The sequence below is a fragment of the Cyphomyrmex costatus genome, unplaced genomic scaffold (assembly GCF_001594065.2).
Source record: "Cyphomyrmex costatus isolate MS0001 unplaced genomic scaffold, Ccosl1.0 scaffold166, whole genome shotgun sequence".
NCBI classification, from domain to species: Eukaryota; Metazoa; Arthropoda; class Insecta; order Hymenoptera; family Formicidae; genus Cyphomyrmex; species Cyphomyrmex costatus.
Window position 1 is genome coordinate 9,270 of NW_017275674.1, and position 15,613 is coordinate 24,882.

Below are 15,613 nucleotides of genomic sequence, written 5' to 3' on the forward strand. Positions count from 1 at the left end.
TATATATATATATATATACATATATATACATATATATATATTTATAACTACGTTTCAGATAAATTATGTAATAGTGGACTAGATAATAGCAATCTACCTTTTGAAGGGGACGATGTGGACGATGTTATGGTATTCGTCGATGAATTGGTGGTCGTTAGTAAGATACTAGAAGCCGATGATGTACGGGCGGCAGATACACCACTCGTGATTGCAAGAGAGTTCTTTCCGCTTTGTAAAAGATTTGATAATGTACCACTTGTCGCTGTAAGCTTATTATTTCCTGCTATTTAATTGGAAAAAAAGACATAATATAATATTTTAGATTACTTTTCTCTATTGATAAATTTTATCGTAAATTAATTATACATTTATCTTACCTGAAGAAGCTGTATTCACTCTAACCTGATTTCCCGTGGTAAAAACATTTACTAATTTTGCGTCTCCAGTTTTGTCAGATGCACTGACTTGTCTGTAATTATTCGAGATCATATTCGAATAAGACTTATTAGAAGATACTATCGTTTTCATCTTTGAAACATTCTGCAGGGGATTTGTAATAATCTTTGGAATTTTAACGGCTGCGGCTGAGGATTTAGACGCGTTAGATGTTTTAGAGGAAATGGTCGTGGTTTGATTTACTGTAGTGGGTGCTAAACGTATCGGCCCTACTGGCGCCAGACTTGCTAGTGTGCCGATATTAAGCGTTATGCCATTTTCAGAATTCACATTTGTCTGCAATAATTTATATGTAAATAATTATAAATGATTGTAAAATATGTACACACACACACACACACGCACACACGTATATATACATATATATAATATATGTATATATATATCTTATTTATAGCCCTTTGTTGCATACATTTTTTTATTGTACATTTACTGAATTTTAATATATGGTATATAAGAAAAAGGCATCCTTTGCACAAGGGCGATATGCAAAGGGTTAAAATACAAAATATATAGATATTTCAACTATTACAGTATATTATGTAATATATCATATGCATCACATATTGCATGATAATTACCTGTGCAGGAAGCTTAGAATTCTTCTGTTCTGAGAGTTGATTTCTCTGATTATTCGTAGGTCGTTTTCGTTTCATGGTGGAAGTATGATTTGTATGCTGTCCACTTATTTGCACTAAATTGGCCTGAGTAGTGAATGTACCGGTTTTGGTAGCTGAGCTCGACGCCACGTTCGTTCCAATCGATAGTGTGGAAGACACTGGCGTGCTTGGCCGAGATTTCTTCACAGTTGGCGAGTTGGGTTCACTCTCTACAGAACTGCTGGTCGAGTTTCTTCGTTTATGAAAATCCTTTTTGCTCTTATTGTCACAATTTGTCGCTATTGTTGGTCGTAACGGTAACGGATGTGGTTGTAAAAGGATGCTACCGACGAAATCTCCAATCTCGTCTAACACGCATCGGTCCACCATGCTTTGTGTGATGCCTTCAAGTATTTTTTTGGACGTGGATATTCTGAGATAATCGTCAGCCGTACCCACGACTACCAGACTCGTCTCGACCAGCATCTTTTCACGAAGTTCTTCCAAATCGTCTGGTCTAACGAGGGTGGCGTTTTGCCCAATGATAAACATGACGGGACAGCGAATATCCATTAACACATCATCAGGCGTACCTCGTTTTCCTTCGACCGTTGTGAAAGGAAATCCAATGCAAATAACAGCGGTTATGTGTTCCATTTGGGCCACCTACATGAGAAAGCACACAAAAATCAATAGTAAGTAAAAATGACTGAGAAATGTTCAATACAATTAAAAGACCAAAGTAGATGTTGGTGCCTAATATTTTTTGCGTTTTATTACCTGACAAGCAAGCGCTGCACCAGCATTGAAACCTACAAGTATGATTGGCCTACCAGGACAGTCACTTCTGACATCATGTATCTTGGCTCTTGTAGCCTGAACTAATTGATCCATGCATACCATCATAGTCATTCTGTTTACTGCCAAACCTATGTGGGTATGGACGGTAACAACCATGCCTAACGATCCTAACTGCGTAATCCATTTGTGCTGACGAGAGGAAACAGCCGACGCTATGCCAGAAGGTACTATTATTAAGATCGGATTTCCAGGCAATTTATTCTGCAATAATTTTGATGTTAATTATTGCCTTACATTACTTTATCAAAATAATATGTATTGATGATTAAGTTATCATTATTTATAAATTATTATTGTATTTACAAGTCTATTTTCATTCAAATTTTGTGCAATTGGATCCCAAGATCGTTGTAAGAGCGATCCAAGCGTTTCCCACGTTATAGAACCTCCCTTAGCATTAATATTTGGTTGCACGGCGATCATTTTATCGATTAGCTGAGGAATTTTTAATCTTAAGGCTTGTAAAATATCAAGATAAATGGCTAAATATTCCTGGGAAAGATGCTCGAATAACAAATTATGCAGCCATTGAGCCAGTCTCCAGTCCCATCCAGTTGATCCAGCTAACGTTTCCCGAAATCTTCTCGCCGCAATATCTACTGATGTCCTTCGAAAGATCGGTTCCGTTACGCTGTTAGCCTTGGCTAATCTTGCAAGCCTCTCCGAACTTAATATTCGTGTCACTTTGGTAAATATCCGATTCTGGGTCGGAGACCATAGAGTTTTGTCTATTTTGTCCTCCCAATCCTCTTCCTCCTCCTCCTCCTCGGGTCGAGCAAAACTCGCTAAACGTTCAAATTCGTCCATCATATGTCGAACTCGACTTAAATCAAAAGGCAGTGGCAGTTCGCTGCTAACATTTTCTACGTTGATTTCTTCATCCTTTCTGTGCTTATCACTAAAATATAAAAAGTAATATAGCAGATCAATTGGTATATCTTCTCATGTTTAAGTAAAAATCAAATTGAATGTCAGATGTCATAAGGTCTGTTATTTTTAGCTGAATTTCTTGTATAGTTCATCTTTCCTTTTTTTTCTACATTAGAAAAAAAAAGAAAAAAATAAACTGTGGAAGTTTAGCTGAAAAGAATAGGCTTATTATTTTACCTTGGACTATTTTTTGAGAAAAACAGCTTTTTTACAGGCTTTACATAAGCATTCTCAGGCTTCCAATTCCAAGGTCGAGCATAACAATGATCTTTGAATATCACATCATTGTCCATCTCATAATTTCCAGCTAATTGATGTAAATATGCTGTTAGCTTGTTTGAAACCAGTGATGCGATTTTCAACCCGCTTGCAGCACTCGACGGTAGCGCCATCTGTCGGCGGCCTGGCGCAACTGGTAGCACACACAAGCAAAGCTCTTCTTTTTCTTCCTTAAATAATGGCTCCCGCCTCCAAGCCTCCAAGCAATGAAATAGGAGGTCGATACGGCCAGATCACGTCTTTAAAGTAAACCGTACAAAAATATGAAAACGAACGGGTGATGCAATGCCCGCGAAAATGGCGTTGCTCGACCGGTTTCCGGGCGCCCGCGTCTACGGCGTCGTCACGTCGCAATAACGTGCGTCATAAGAGCCCTAGTCGTCGAAAAGTGTAAAATGACGAACTATCGAGACGAGCTCATCCGCAGACACGCATCTGTGTGACGCAATGCACAGTCAAAGCCGGCGAAACTTTCAAAAATATACAATGGAAAGCACCCGAACCGAAACACGTCCGTCACGGTCGAATGGATCGTCGGAACTCATAAACAAAGCACGTGTACGTGTGACCATGGTGGAAATACAAGCAGAATACAAGGTGAAGCATTCCGTAGGATGCGCAGTCGTTCATGTCACGTGATGTCACGAGCCAATCCACTATATGTCGATGATATATATAAAAGCTGCGTTCGGTAATAGCGAATCTGAGGCGTCGGAGTGCTCTTATGTTATAGCATATGTCACGTGCACTACAGAAAAAGAGCACTCCGACGCCTCAGATTTGCATTGCCGAACGCAGCTAAAAATAGCACCAAGCCAATCAGCGCGCGATTCGAGTCATGTTGGCGACTCTCTTATAGCGTTTTCCACTGGAAAAACTGGTGCCATATTTAAAAAATATTTTTTACGTAACGTATACTGTAGTATTTCCCTAGACTTTTGTATACGTTTCTTTACAAGAATAGACCCCCAGCATATCAGGTACTATATTCGTATCAAATTCGTACTATAAACATTTAGTACGCTCGATGTAAACGCTGTCGGATTATTTTAGTACGAGCGTATCAAGCAGGAGTATCGTACTAAACTGATACGCGTATCAAATGATACAAATGGCGATGTAAACGCTAATACGCGTACCAATTTTTTCACGATGTAAACCAGGCCAATAGGAGAAATATTAGAAACAGATATTAAATATAAGAATTTTAACCTATCAGAACTGTGTACTGTGGAATGTGCGCTTTCTGACAGGTTAAAATTCTTAAGCGGGGAGCACAGACTTTTGCATAACGCATAAACCATATACATAAAGAATTTGATTGGTCCATTGACTCATGCATAAGAAAATGGGCCAATGAAATTTCTTATGCACATGCTTCATGCGTTATGCAAAAGTGTGTGTTGGGGCTCTTATATTTAATATCTGTTCCTAATATTTCTCCTATTGTGCGTGATAAAAAGTGCAAGTAGAACATCTGCGTAACTGCAATTTTTTAATGTTAGAAAAACAAAATTCAATAGAATGTAGAAAAACCTTAGAACATATATGTTCTAAGAGAAAAACTGAAAATTTATGAGCGCGACTTTACAATCGAGATTACATTCGACTTTCCGTATCGACGTTTTATGTACCGGGTGTGTGCCATATTGAAGATCTGACTGTACTTCGATCGGTGTCGAAGCGAGCCGTCACGGTTTATTACACAATGAATTGTTTAAATTTAACATTGACGATTTTTATACTTTCTTTAGATGGGAAAAGTTGGTGCGATCTATACTTGATTTAAATACGTGACTGAAATGAGTAACATACGTGGACTTCGATTTTCGTTAGAGTTCTGGTTTGACGTTTTACTTCGTGTCTTTCTGGCAGTGCTATTCGTGTAAGTTGACATTTTTATGGGCGTGCAGTTAAACAATCGATAATAATGTTGCAGTTAATAATGTTATTGTACTTAGTATTCAATTATTAATAAATATGGTCAACACTCCATAATGATCTTTATTAATTAATATTTATGTTAATAATTAGCACAAATATTAGAAATTTTACCGATATATTTTTCAAAAACAAGTTTTATGGCTTTTATTAATAACTTTTACTAAAATTTTTAATATATTAATGGTTTTTTTTTAGAAAGTCATAATATAAGTTTTATATTTATTTTTAATATAAATTTATTACTGTCTAAGAAATAATTCTCTATTTTTTCTAATTATAGTATTAATTAATAATAATTAAGAATAGTTAGAAATTGTATTTACATTACAAAAATTTTATCTTTCATTGATGACTCTTTCATTGATGAATATATTGATATAATCTTTAATAAATAGCAATGACTTTTGAAAAAATACAGAAATATAAATTGTACTTAATATAAATTATTTTTAATACGGTTTATTAATGTGTCTTAAAAAACAATTATATATTTTTTTTCTTATAAATGTGATCATTCATGCTAAATTTGATTTTGATTGGTTTTCAGGGAGCTGGAAAAAGCAGAACCATTTACGAGAAAAATTCATCAAGACGAGCTGTGGTTATATAGAAATCCAAGAACAGATTCATTTGTTCCAACTACAATATTATGGGTATAGATATTGTGTCTCTTCTTTATATGTATGCATCTCTTTAAATATATATGTGTACATATATATTTAGAAAGATTTTAATAAATATAATTAATAATAAAGTAAGTAGAAATTTTAATAAATAAATATGTTATCTTACAATTAATTTACATTAAATATTTTTTTCAGCCTCTTGTATTTATGATGCCGATCGTTGTTATTTGTTTCTTTTTCATAATGCACAAAGATAAAGTCGATTTTCAGCAGTCAGTATTATCTGTAACGTTAGCCCTAGGATTTAATGGTCTTATTACAGATATTTTAAAACTGATAGTAGGTATGTTATTACTGAAAAATTTTGTATGTAATAGATGCATTATAAATCAATAAAAAAGTGTAGTTTTAACAGTATTATTTATATAATAAATAATGTTATCGTTTTTTCTTTCCATCATATTCATTGTACTTTTAGGTCGCCCAAGGCCAGATTTTTTCTGGCGATGTTTTCCGGATGGACAAATGAATCCGGGATTTAAATGCACTGGAGATCCAGTTGTTATTAGAGATGGAAAGAAATCATTCCCGAGCGGACATTCCTCGTGTATGTCAATATTGCGTTATAACATTAGCAAATATAAATATTTCTTACATGTGGACAAATCTATATTTCTCTATATATGTATAATATCTCTATAATTTTACTTATATAAATATATTACTTTTTTTTTATTAAATTGTTTATTTGACTAAATTAATTTGAGTTGCCTTTATTTCTTTTGTTGGAGAATGTAAGTATTTTTCTCAGTGTAAAAAAACATACAAAATAGGATAACATATAATTCTAAATTTGTATAAATTATTTATAAAATATATACTATACTCATAGAAGTAATTTCTGTTCTAGTTGCGTTCGCCAGTTTCGGCTTTATCGCCTTGTATTTAGCCGGAAAATTACATACATTCAGTCTGGCGGGAAAAGGACAATCGTGGAAACTGTGCACATTCCTTTTGCCGCTTTGCATCGCTCTTACCATCGCATTAAGCAGAACGTGCGACTATCACCATCATTGGCAAGGTAATTTTGGTGTTTAAAGTTTTATTGTTAAAGTAATATGTGATACCACATTACGACTTTACATTATAATGACACAGAATTCATTTCAGACGTGGTGATAGGATCGGTAATAGGCTACTGCTTAACATATGTCTGTTACAGACATTATTATCCTCCATTAGATTCGCCATATTGCGATAAACCGTACGTCGCGCTTACGTTACAAGTTCAATCAGATACTGTCAGATCTAATAGGAACGAACAAATTAAGTGGATATAAAGACATTGGGATTATTACTAGTATTACTACGCCATATATACAATATTTTCAACAGTACTTAACACTTTTGTTAAAATCTTTGAGATTTGTATATTTTGTGTATCAGTATATACATCTAAAAATAAATATATGTCTGTACAGAATTCGGATATATATTAGAATTTATATATAAGATTTGTTCGTATAGTTATTTGTGCTGCGTTTTTTGTTTTATTTTCTCTCTCTTCTGTTTAACTTTATTATTATTTAACAAAACGCCAAAATTACGAGATATTCTTCGTAATATATTGGAATAAATTATCAAAGAAATTTAGATTTTTAATTGTAATTTGACTTACTTTTTAATGTTATTGATTATTGTTATATAAGAGTCCTTGAATTTTTCAATTTATTAATTATTATTATTATTATTTTAAAGTGAAGATTTATAGCACGACTACTAGGGTGGGATTAAAAACTTTTCATCAAAGAACTTAGTCATAATAATGTGATATTTTTAGTATATTTTAAATTATTTGTAGTCCTAAGATCTAAATTATATATATCAATAGAATTGTTACCATTTTAAAATATCTTTTTTAATTATTATGACAAATACAGAGGAAAAATGATACTATGTTTATTTAAGTTTATTATGTCCTGTCTATGTAATGTTGTTAAGAGTTTAATTTTTTTTTACTACTAAAAGATACACATACAACGCAAAGGAAATATTGTTGAAATAATCATGTTAAAAGTAGAAAAAACAGTCTTTATTTTTATACGCTTACGTTTAAAATCTAAGGAATAATTTTTATTACGTAATTATTTAACATGTTTGTGTTGTATAACGCTTATTATTTTTCAGTTAAATTTTTTGTAAAATCTTTTCTAAATGGTATTTTCTGCATTTAAAAATGAAGTAAGTATATGAATGTAGAGTTTAAACTAAAATATCTGACTTTGGCTCCGGAACTCAAAATGGAGACAGGTCTGTTTTAAATATACTCGTGTATCCTATTCGTAGGAAAGCTTTCAAAAGCGAATTTTGAAACGGACGCTTTATCGCGCGCCGATCAGCCATTTTGAAAGTGGTGTGGTGGCGCGCGAGTCGTTCGCTTAGGAGCAGTCTATTCGCAGCAGTGTGTTGGCAGGCGTTGTCGCTCTCGCGCCGACGTAACGTTGATGAAACGTCGAAACGCCGCGTTCTGTCCGCATCGCCGCCACCGCCGCCGTCGGTCAATCGCGGGATCGTCCCGCTTCGCGAGGACGTGGCTTGGTGGAATAGTACGTACCGGAACGTTCGCGTGTTCTCGGGATCGCGAGTCGCGTTTTCGCGCAGTCGTTCATACGGCGTTCTCGTCGGTTCATCGCTCGGTAGTTGGCCAGTTCGGTTCGGCCACAGTGTATACAGTAGCGCAACTCTCTGTCGGCACCTCTAATGTTAGTGTTACACAAAATGGAGTGCGCATGCGCGAAATAAGCAAGATGCCCAGTCGCGCCACCTAAACTTCTTTCTCACTTGCTCTTTACTCTCCATCTTTCCATCTTTTTCTAGCTACTCTAGCTTATTTGTACGTAACTACATCGAATTAATCTAAATGTAATAAAAACTTCAAAAAATAGACCATAATGCATTGTAAAATAAAAAGATAAGAAAATATAAGCTTATGTAAAGATCGTATAATATAAATATTATACTGTAAAAAATATTTTAATTAAAGTCTGCGACATATATACAATGCGTTTTTTCCTGTTAGATTGCTTGCGTTTTTGTAAATTATTAGAATTGCGTCATACGGAACGTAGATTTTCTAACTGAAACGTAAGCAATCCGGCAGGAAAACAAACATCATATATCGCAGGTTTAAGATATTAAAATATAAACAACAAAAAGTAAAATTTAATGTTATACGTTTAAGAAAATAATTACTGTAATTATTACATTTATAAACAATATTTAATAATAACTTTTTTTAAATTAAATAAGATAATAATTTTTGTGCAATGGTTGTATAGATTAACTATTCTCTTAGTAATCGTTCCTCGTTTCACTTTTTTCACTATTTTATTTCCACAAACTTTTCGGTCACAAACTAGATTCCGAGTTTCTCAAACTAACACAACTCAAACAGACGGCAATTATACTAATTTCCTTCAAATTTGAGCTTTCTAAGCACACACCTAATCACAGGATCTTTAAACGGAACCATTTAAACGGTCCTGACAGAGAGTGACAGAGAACGGATAAGAAGAAGTGAGAAAGAAGTTTAGGTGGCGCGACTGGGCATCTTGCTTATTTCGCGCATGCGCACTCCAATTTGTGTGACATAAAATCGGGAGAGTTGCGCTACTGCATGTACTCTGTGGTTCGGCATAGTCCGCGCCACGAGCGGAGACTCGGTATCGCGACGTCCCTCCCCCCTTCTCCCCCCTCCCCTCCGCGCTCCGTCGAGGGCGCCGAGGTAAAGGGGAGACCGTCGTGTTTTGTGATACCGTGCGGTTCGCACCACCGCGTTTTACAGCGGTCAACCGCGATCGAAGGAAGAAGAGTTATCGGTGTATCCGCAGGAATACACCCTCACCCGCACCGTGTGTGTGTGTGTGTGTGTACACATACGCGCAAAGTGACATAGTTTGGTACGCTCGCGAGCTGTTGTGCTTTGGTTAATAGAGAAATGTTACTTCTGTCGACTCGTCGCGATGCACGGCGAGGACTCGTAGCGTGAACTGTCATCTCTCTACCGTCGGCGTTCGCCCTGAATGCCTATAGTCCACGTTGTTCCGACGTGATTCTCTCTATCTATCTATCTATCTCTCTCTCTCTCTCTCTCTCGCTCTCTCTCTCTCTCTCTCTCTTTCTCTCGGCGCTGCGACACATCTCCGTCGTCGGCCCGGCCATTCTCGTCGCGCGATCGCCCCGTGGCAGAATCCCGTCTATCATCGCCTATTCGCGATACCTCGGCACGCGCGGAGCGCCAGGCCACAGGTAACGGACGTCAACGGAATAAGATGATCAACATGGAAACGGACAAGATTATCGACGACGTGAGCGCAAGTCTGCAGGTGAGTGTCGAAACCTCGGAGGAACCGCAGCGCGACACTCCGCGAAGTCTTTTCTCCCCCCCGTCTCACGCGCGGAGTAAAAGAGAAAAAGAAAAAAAATTTACCGCCATCTTGTGCCCCCTCACGACCGATCCATCCCGGCACGTGTCCCGACTGCTCGTCGTGTCCCCAACCGCCTTGGATGATTTTTCCGGGATCGTGAATAGGCGTGCTTTTTAAATCGACAGGGGGCTCCACAACGGTCTCATGTCGAGCATCTGTCGTTTGGCGTCCGGGTGACAATCGTCGCTCCGATGCGTCACGGTCGGCCGCCGTGCGTTTTCGTAGTTGTAATTCCTGCTCCGGTCACGCTTCCCTTTCCATTTTGTCGCGTCTTCCGCGTTTAAAGGGAAACGAAGTTGCAATGTCGCTCGGGTTTCCGCAAAAGGGAGAGGGGGGCACTTCATTTCCCTTTAAACACGGAAGACGCGTCGGCAGCCACGGCAACGGACTTGTGTTGCCTCTGTATGTTTATGCCGGTCGAAGGAGGTGAAAGGACGATTAGGGTTGCCATCCGTCTTCTTTTCCCCGAACACTGTCGTTCTTTATTTTTTAGAGCGTCCTGGATCGTTTTGGAGGGAGGGGGAGATCCCAAAGACGTCCGAGATAATTATAACACTGGGAAAGAAATGTTTATTTGACTAAACTAATTGTTTATTCGACTAGTTTTTGAATTAGAAAAATATTGAGTAAATGCAACCGGGATACACTGATAAAAGATTATTCATTTGACTAAATTTATTAGTTCTATGAATTAGACAAAAATTAACAGTAAAAAAAAAACGGGCATTAATCAATGTATTATAGTTGTCTCGTTTCTTTCGTTAGAAAATGTATTTAAGTCAAATATATTTGTCTTAAATGCATACAGCATTTCTTCAGCGAAAGAAATAAAGATGAACTAAGTTAATTTAGTCAAATGAACAATTTTTTTCTCAATGAATCGTTTACAGTTCTAGGGAACCTGTTAAATATTTTGCTCCTTTCTTACCATGTATTATAGTCACGATCTACAATAAATATACAACACGAAAAGAACGGTTTCGTTAAAATATCCAAATATTCGACTCAAATGTGTTTTAATAAATAATTCATACTAAACAATTAATTCTTTTCAGAATTTTGTTTTTTCAGCTTATACGTTATTATCTGCATCAAATCTCGGACGATGTCTGTAGAATTAAATAATTTCAATGGATAATGTCTGATGTAACGTTACAATGTATGTATAGGGTTTGAAGGGGTTAAATCTACACCTATATTTTTTAGAGTCTAAGGACGATAACCCCGTCGTTATTATTGTCATTTTGCGTGTAATGTTTCTACAGGACCTCCGCAAGGGTCTCCTTTCGAAGAACCGGGGACATCCCCGTTCTCGTTTAAATCGCACTCTATCTTTGACGTGAAGTTTTTTTATAGATCGTGATCAATCGTAATCGCGCGATCGTGACTGTGACGTACGCACCAGTAGGTATTACAAATGTTTTGACATTCATTAGATAGCCGTTTTCCTTCTGTCGGACTGGTTTTCATCTTGGTGAGAAAAAAATAGCCAATTACTCCCCGTAACGCGGATGACTCTGCGGTTTATATCTATATTTATTTATGTCGTAGTTTATTTAAATCGATTTGATGCTTTTCTTTTCTTCATGACAGAAACTTCCTGTCATGGAAAGATGGCGATTTCTAATCGCACTTCTCACACCTCTTGGCTTTTAATGCCTTCCCACAAGGCTCGGAGGTCCGTCTTATATTTTATGATACCCGAGACGGTCTACCGTTTCCTGCGATAATAGAAGGTTCATTCATTTTACCTGCGCTTTTTCGTACCTGTGTTTTTCACCTTTCAACGTATCGGAACGAGATAGATGTTTATTTTTGAAATAGACATGTGAATACTGGATGACGAAGTTGCTGAAACTAAATAGCTATGTTATTTTGTAACTAGTAGAACGAAATTAATTAAGTGCTGTACTATATAGAAGAAATTAATGTATACAAATACTCATACTTAAAAAATATTTAAGTAAAAATAAGTATTACAGTAAAAAAAAAAAACTCAACAATAGGTTGCAGTGGTAATAATGGACGTATATATGTATGTTTTCGAAATAATGGGTATCTAAACTTTCGCGATATTGAGGCGCTTTTAAAAACCGTTAAATACATTTTCCATTAACAGTAATAACTGCAGTAATTATGCCTTTTAAAAATTTCAAAAAAATTTGTTTTTCTTGAAAATTATTTATATCGAGATCAAATGATTACAAAATATTAACATATATAAATAAATGTATAAATAAATAATATAAATTAATAAATGATAAATAAATATTAAAATATGTTATATAATAACTGTTTAATTTCAGCAACTTTCCATTATCTTATACATCAAGATGAATATTTGGAATATATTCATTAGAAGTAGAAAATATTATTAGAGAGTGCAAGTGAGAAACAAGCAGATCTAGAAACGCAACATATAATATCTCGCGAGCGACACGTCACATCGCGACACGTTTGATTAGCTGGAATCCGATTGTCCCGCGAATCAGGTCGCTGGAAAATCGATATTTCAGTTCTAATCAATGTTTTACTTTTGGTGTCCTTTATTTTCTTCGTTTCGATCTTGTCGCGTGATGATTTATGACTTCACGGTGCGCACACTCTACCTGCGTTTGCCGCTTTTCCAGAAATATTGACTCGTGCATTCGAGAAATGAACGTGATCGAGTAAATATAACTCTTAATTGACATTTCCGAGTTATATTTACTCGATGAATATCTATTTTTATCAATGTTTTAATAGTTATATAGTATAGATTAACTTTAATCTCGACTTAACTTACTTTTCATCCTTTTTTAGGTTTAAAAATTAAAATAAAAAAGAAATAAATTGAATACCGAGATTAAAGTTAACTTACTTTCATAGCAATGAACACAATTATCTGCTTCGCATGAAACGAAACTCGTTTGTTATGTGCAGACTGGCATGAGTATTATTTATCTCGGCTCTTTGACATAACTGTAATTCTGTCTATCATAAAAAGAAAACACGGATATTCAATTTAACACGACCTATTGTTCAAAAGTATTTTCTTCCATGCTTTTTATACGCAAAGAACACGTCAATTATTATTTATTTTTATTTATTTATTTATTTTAATCTTTGCCTTGTGATGTAGAATGGCTTTCGGTATACAATTTCCATTTTTATATTTACATATTTCCAGCTTATCTTGCTTAATACGTCTAATTTATCATATTTATATCTATGTTATATACCAAAGAATCAAAATAAAAAACAAAACAAATTGAATACTGAATATTGCACTGAAAAAGTAATGTTTTGTTGATGTACGATTAAAAAATTTAGCTAGATACAGATCTGAAAAATAATTTTGCTGGACCATCAAAACAATTAGGTAGAACGACAGAATCGATGGCTAGAATATAAAAATATTTTGCAGCACTGCTCATCATATTAAAGATTCCTGCAAAATTATTTTGATGGTCCAACAAAATTATTTTCAGACCTGTATCTAGTCAAATTTTTAGATTCTTAAACAAAATTGCTCTTTCAGTGTGAATATAAAGCCAACTGCTAAATTTCTGTTTTAATTAAAATAGTAAACTAAACATGAATGTTCTTCTTCTCCCATCTAATTCAAGAACGTCAATTATTAACCGACATTTATTTCTCGCTTCGCTCGTTTTCCGGACGTCCGCTCGCGCGTCTAAATCCCGTCGCTCGCTTCTCGTAATTTACGACAGATTGATTAGCGACTCAACCGCTCGTAATTAATCCATACAACGAAACAATGCCTCTACGTTGTTACGTTACTGCACGTGCACGCGAGCGTGTGGACTGAGCCTCGATAACAGTCGTTATTCCGCGTAATTACGCATGTTAGTTGCAAAGCAACGCCGCACCGGAAGTGCACCTACGACTTCTTATCCCGTGCTCGGACGACGGTCCCTCCTACGCTCATTGCGCTCATAAATCATGTATCGCCCTAAACGTACCAGCCACGCACGCTCGCGTATTCTACCGCAATGGAAAAATACACGGCAGACTTCATTTTACTAGCAGGGGGAAAAAATTGATAGGAGAGGTGGCGAACCATTCCAGTGATATTTATATAACTGGTATTAAAATATTTCCTTTGCATGTCTTTCAAAAAAATACCCAAAAATAGTCTTTTTTAAATCAAACTTTTTCAAAGACAAGAAACCCGTTTATCTTTGACAGTGGTGTGCTCGCAATTTAGTGTACCCCTTCGTAATTTCCGTATATGTCCGATAAACAACGAAAGCTATTTCAATGCGCGCGGACGAACGCTTCCATTGTGCTATATGATTGCAAAAAAAGAGAAAGAGAGGAACAGATCGTGATCCTTGAGCGAGAAGGTCGTGCGAATTTACCTACGTCAATACCCACGAACATTGTTCTCGGCTGGTTAATGTGCGATACAAGTTGATATTCCAGTTCGGATACTTCCGTAATTTTATCGTCGAAACTATATATATGAATATAAATATATAAATATACACTTACCTTTGCTATGTAAATTAAATGACTAATCGATGTGGAAATTTAAGAACTATTTTACCCTTTTTTGTTTTTAATGAAATACCTACTTTTCGAAGATTTATGTGTCAATTATGTTAACCTGGAAATAATTACTTAACTTTTTGTAACTATTAAATAATTAATAAGGTGTTCTTACCTAATTAAAAGTCACTGTTATTTGTTGTACTACAATTTAATAATATTTGAGATTATTATTATATATATATATATATATATATATGTATAAAAAAAAAAGGACAAAAAGGGGAAGAGGCCTATAGACGTCCTATGCTCCACATGAGGAGATAAAAGGAGTCATCATCATCATATATGTATATGTATTTACAATATTTAAAAAAAATTAAAAAAAAAATAAAAATAGAATTCTCGATTAGTAGTTAGTAAGACTTTTGATTAATAAAAAAACTGCTATGATAATGATAAACTTCATTTTTTTCGTTGCTATGATGTAAAAATTATAAGTTGTAAAAACTTCAGACTGATTCAAAAATTTTTGCTTAAATAAATTTTATAAAAGTTGTCTATCGAATACACGTCTTCTTCTGTATTTTGCAACACATAAAAATTGATGCTTGTTTATTAATTGTTGCTTGTTTATACCGAATATTAACACCTTACTTTTGTTGTTTTTTTATAATATAACAAGCATTTTAATACTTATATTTTTATAAAAATATATAATATATCGGGTATGTTAAGTTAGCACCCCAACTATAGTACTCAGGAGTTCTGATTAGAGTTCCCACTTCCTTTTGACGAGACGAAGAGTTCCCTATAGTTAATAACAAGAGTTCCGCTCAATAAACATTTTTTTTACATTTTTTAAAAATGGGGTGCTAACTTTTTATCGAATTTCGAGGTGGAATAGTTCTGAGCGGCTTAATAGCTTCAATTTGCGATT

At 35.3% G+C, this 15,613-nt stretch overlaps 3 protein-coding genes across 5 annotated transcripts in view; 2 read left to right on the forward strand and 1 right to left on the reverse strand.

Annotated features, from left to right (window-relative positions):
* Rcd1 (Reduction in Cnn dots 1) overlaps positions 1 to 3,580 on the reverse strand; it is a 6,811-nt gene extending 3,231 nt beyond the window's left edge. Inside the window, exons 1-6 of the mRNA XM_018537170.1 lie at positions 3,024 to 3,580; positions 2,220 to 2,814; positions 1,836 to 2,117; positions 1,038 to 1,721; positions 378 to 732; positions 98 to 283 (exon numbers count right to left, since the gene is read on the reverse strand). Coding sequence (XP_018392672.1) covers positions 98 to 283; positions 378 to 732; positions 1,038 to 1,721; positions 1,836 to 2,117; positions 2,220 to 2,814; positions 3,024 to 3,238 — 2,317 coding nt within the window. The 5' untranslated portion in view covers positions 3,239 to 3,580. The remainder of the gene's footprint in view (positions 1 to 97; positions 284 to 377; positions 733 to 1,037; positions 1,722 to 1,835; positions 2,118 to 2,219; positions 2,815 to 3,023) is intronic.
* A 1,278-nt stretch (positions 3,581 to 4,858) lies between these two features.
* LOC108771836 (phospholipid phosphatase 5) lies at positions 4,859 to 7,062 on the forward strand. The gene is made up of 6 exons (XM_018537213.1): positions 4,859 to 5,010; positions 5,617 to 5,722; positions 5,891 to 6,038; positions 6,174 to 6,302; positions 6,606 to 6,776; positions 6,866 to 7,062. The coding sequence occupies exons 1-6, from the start codon at positions 4,928 to 4,930 to the stop codon at positions 7,033 to 7,035; spliced, it is 807 nt and encodes a 268-aa protein (XP_018392715.1). The 5' UTR covers positions 4,859 to 4,927; the 3' UTR covers positions 7,036 to 7,062.
* A 1,083-nt stretch (positions 7,063 to 8,145) lies between these two features.
* The window catches only part of slmb (beta-transducin repeat containing E3 ubiquitin protein ligase slmb), a 21,724-nt gene continuing 14,256 nt past the window's right edge, over positions 8,146 to 15,613 (forward strand). Inside the window, exons 1-2 of one of the 3 annotated variants that reach the window (XM_018537197.1) lie at positions 8,146 to 8,301; positions 9,540 to 10,080. In XM_018537197.1, coding sequence (XP_018392699.1) covers positions 10,027 to 10,080 — 54 coding nt within the window. In that variant the 5' untranslated portion in view covers positions 8,146 to 8,301; positions 9,540 to 10,026. Of the gene's footprint in view, positions 8,302 to 9,350; positions 10,081 to 15,613 lie in introns of those variants that run through there. The other 2 variants (XM_018537198.1, XM_018537196.1) reach the window with 2 other exon arrangements.

Coding starts and splice junctions, on each gene's coding strand:
- LOC108771836 (XM_018537213.1), top strand. CDS start 4,928: ATGAGTAACATACGTGGACTTCGATTTTCGTTAGAGTTCTGGTTTGAC. Junction 5,723..5,890: donor TTCCAACTACAATATTATGG/GTATAGATATTG, acceptor TATTTTTTTCAG/CCTCTTGTATTTATGATGCC. Junction 6,777..6,865: donor CTATCACCATCATTGGCAAG/GTAATTTTGGTG, acceptor AATTCATTTCAG/ACGTGGTGATAGGATCGGTA.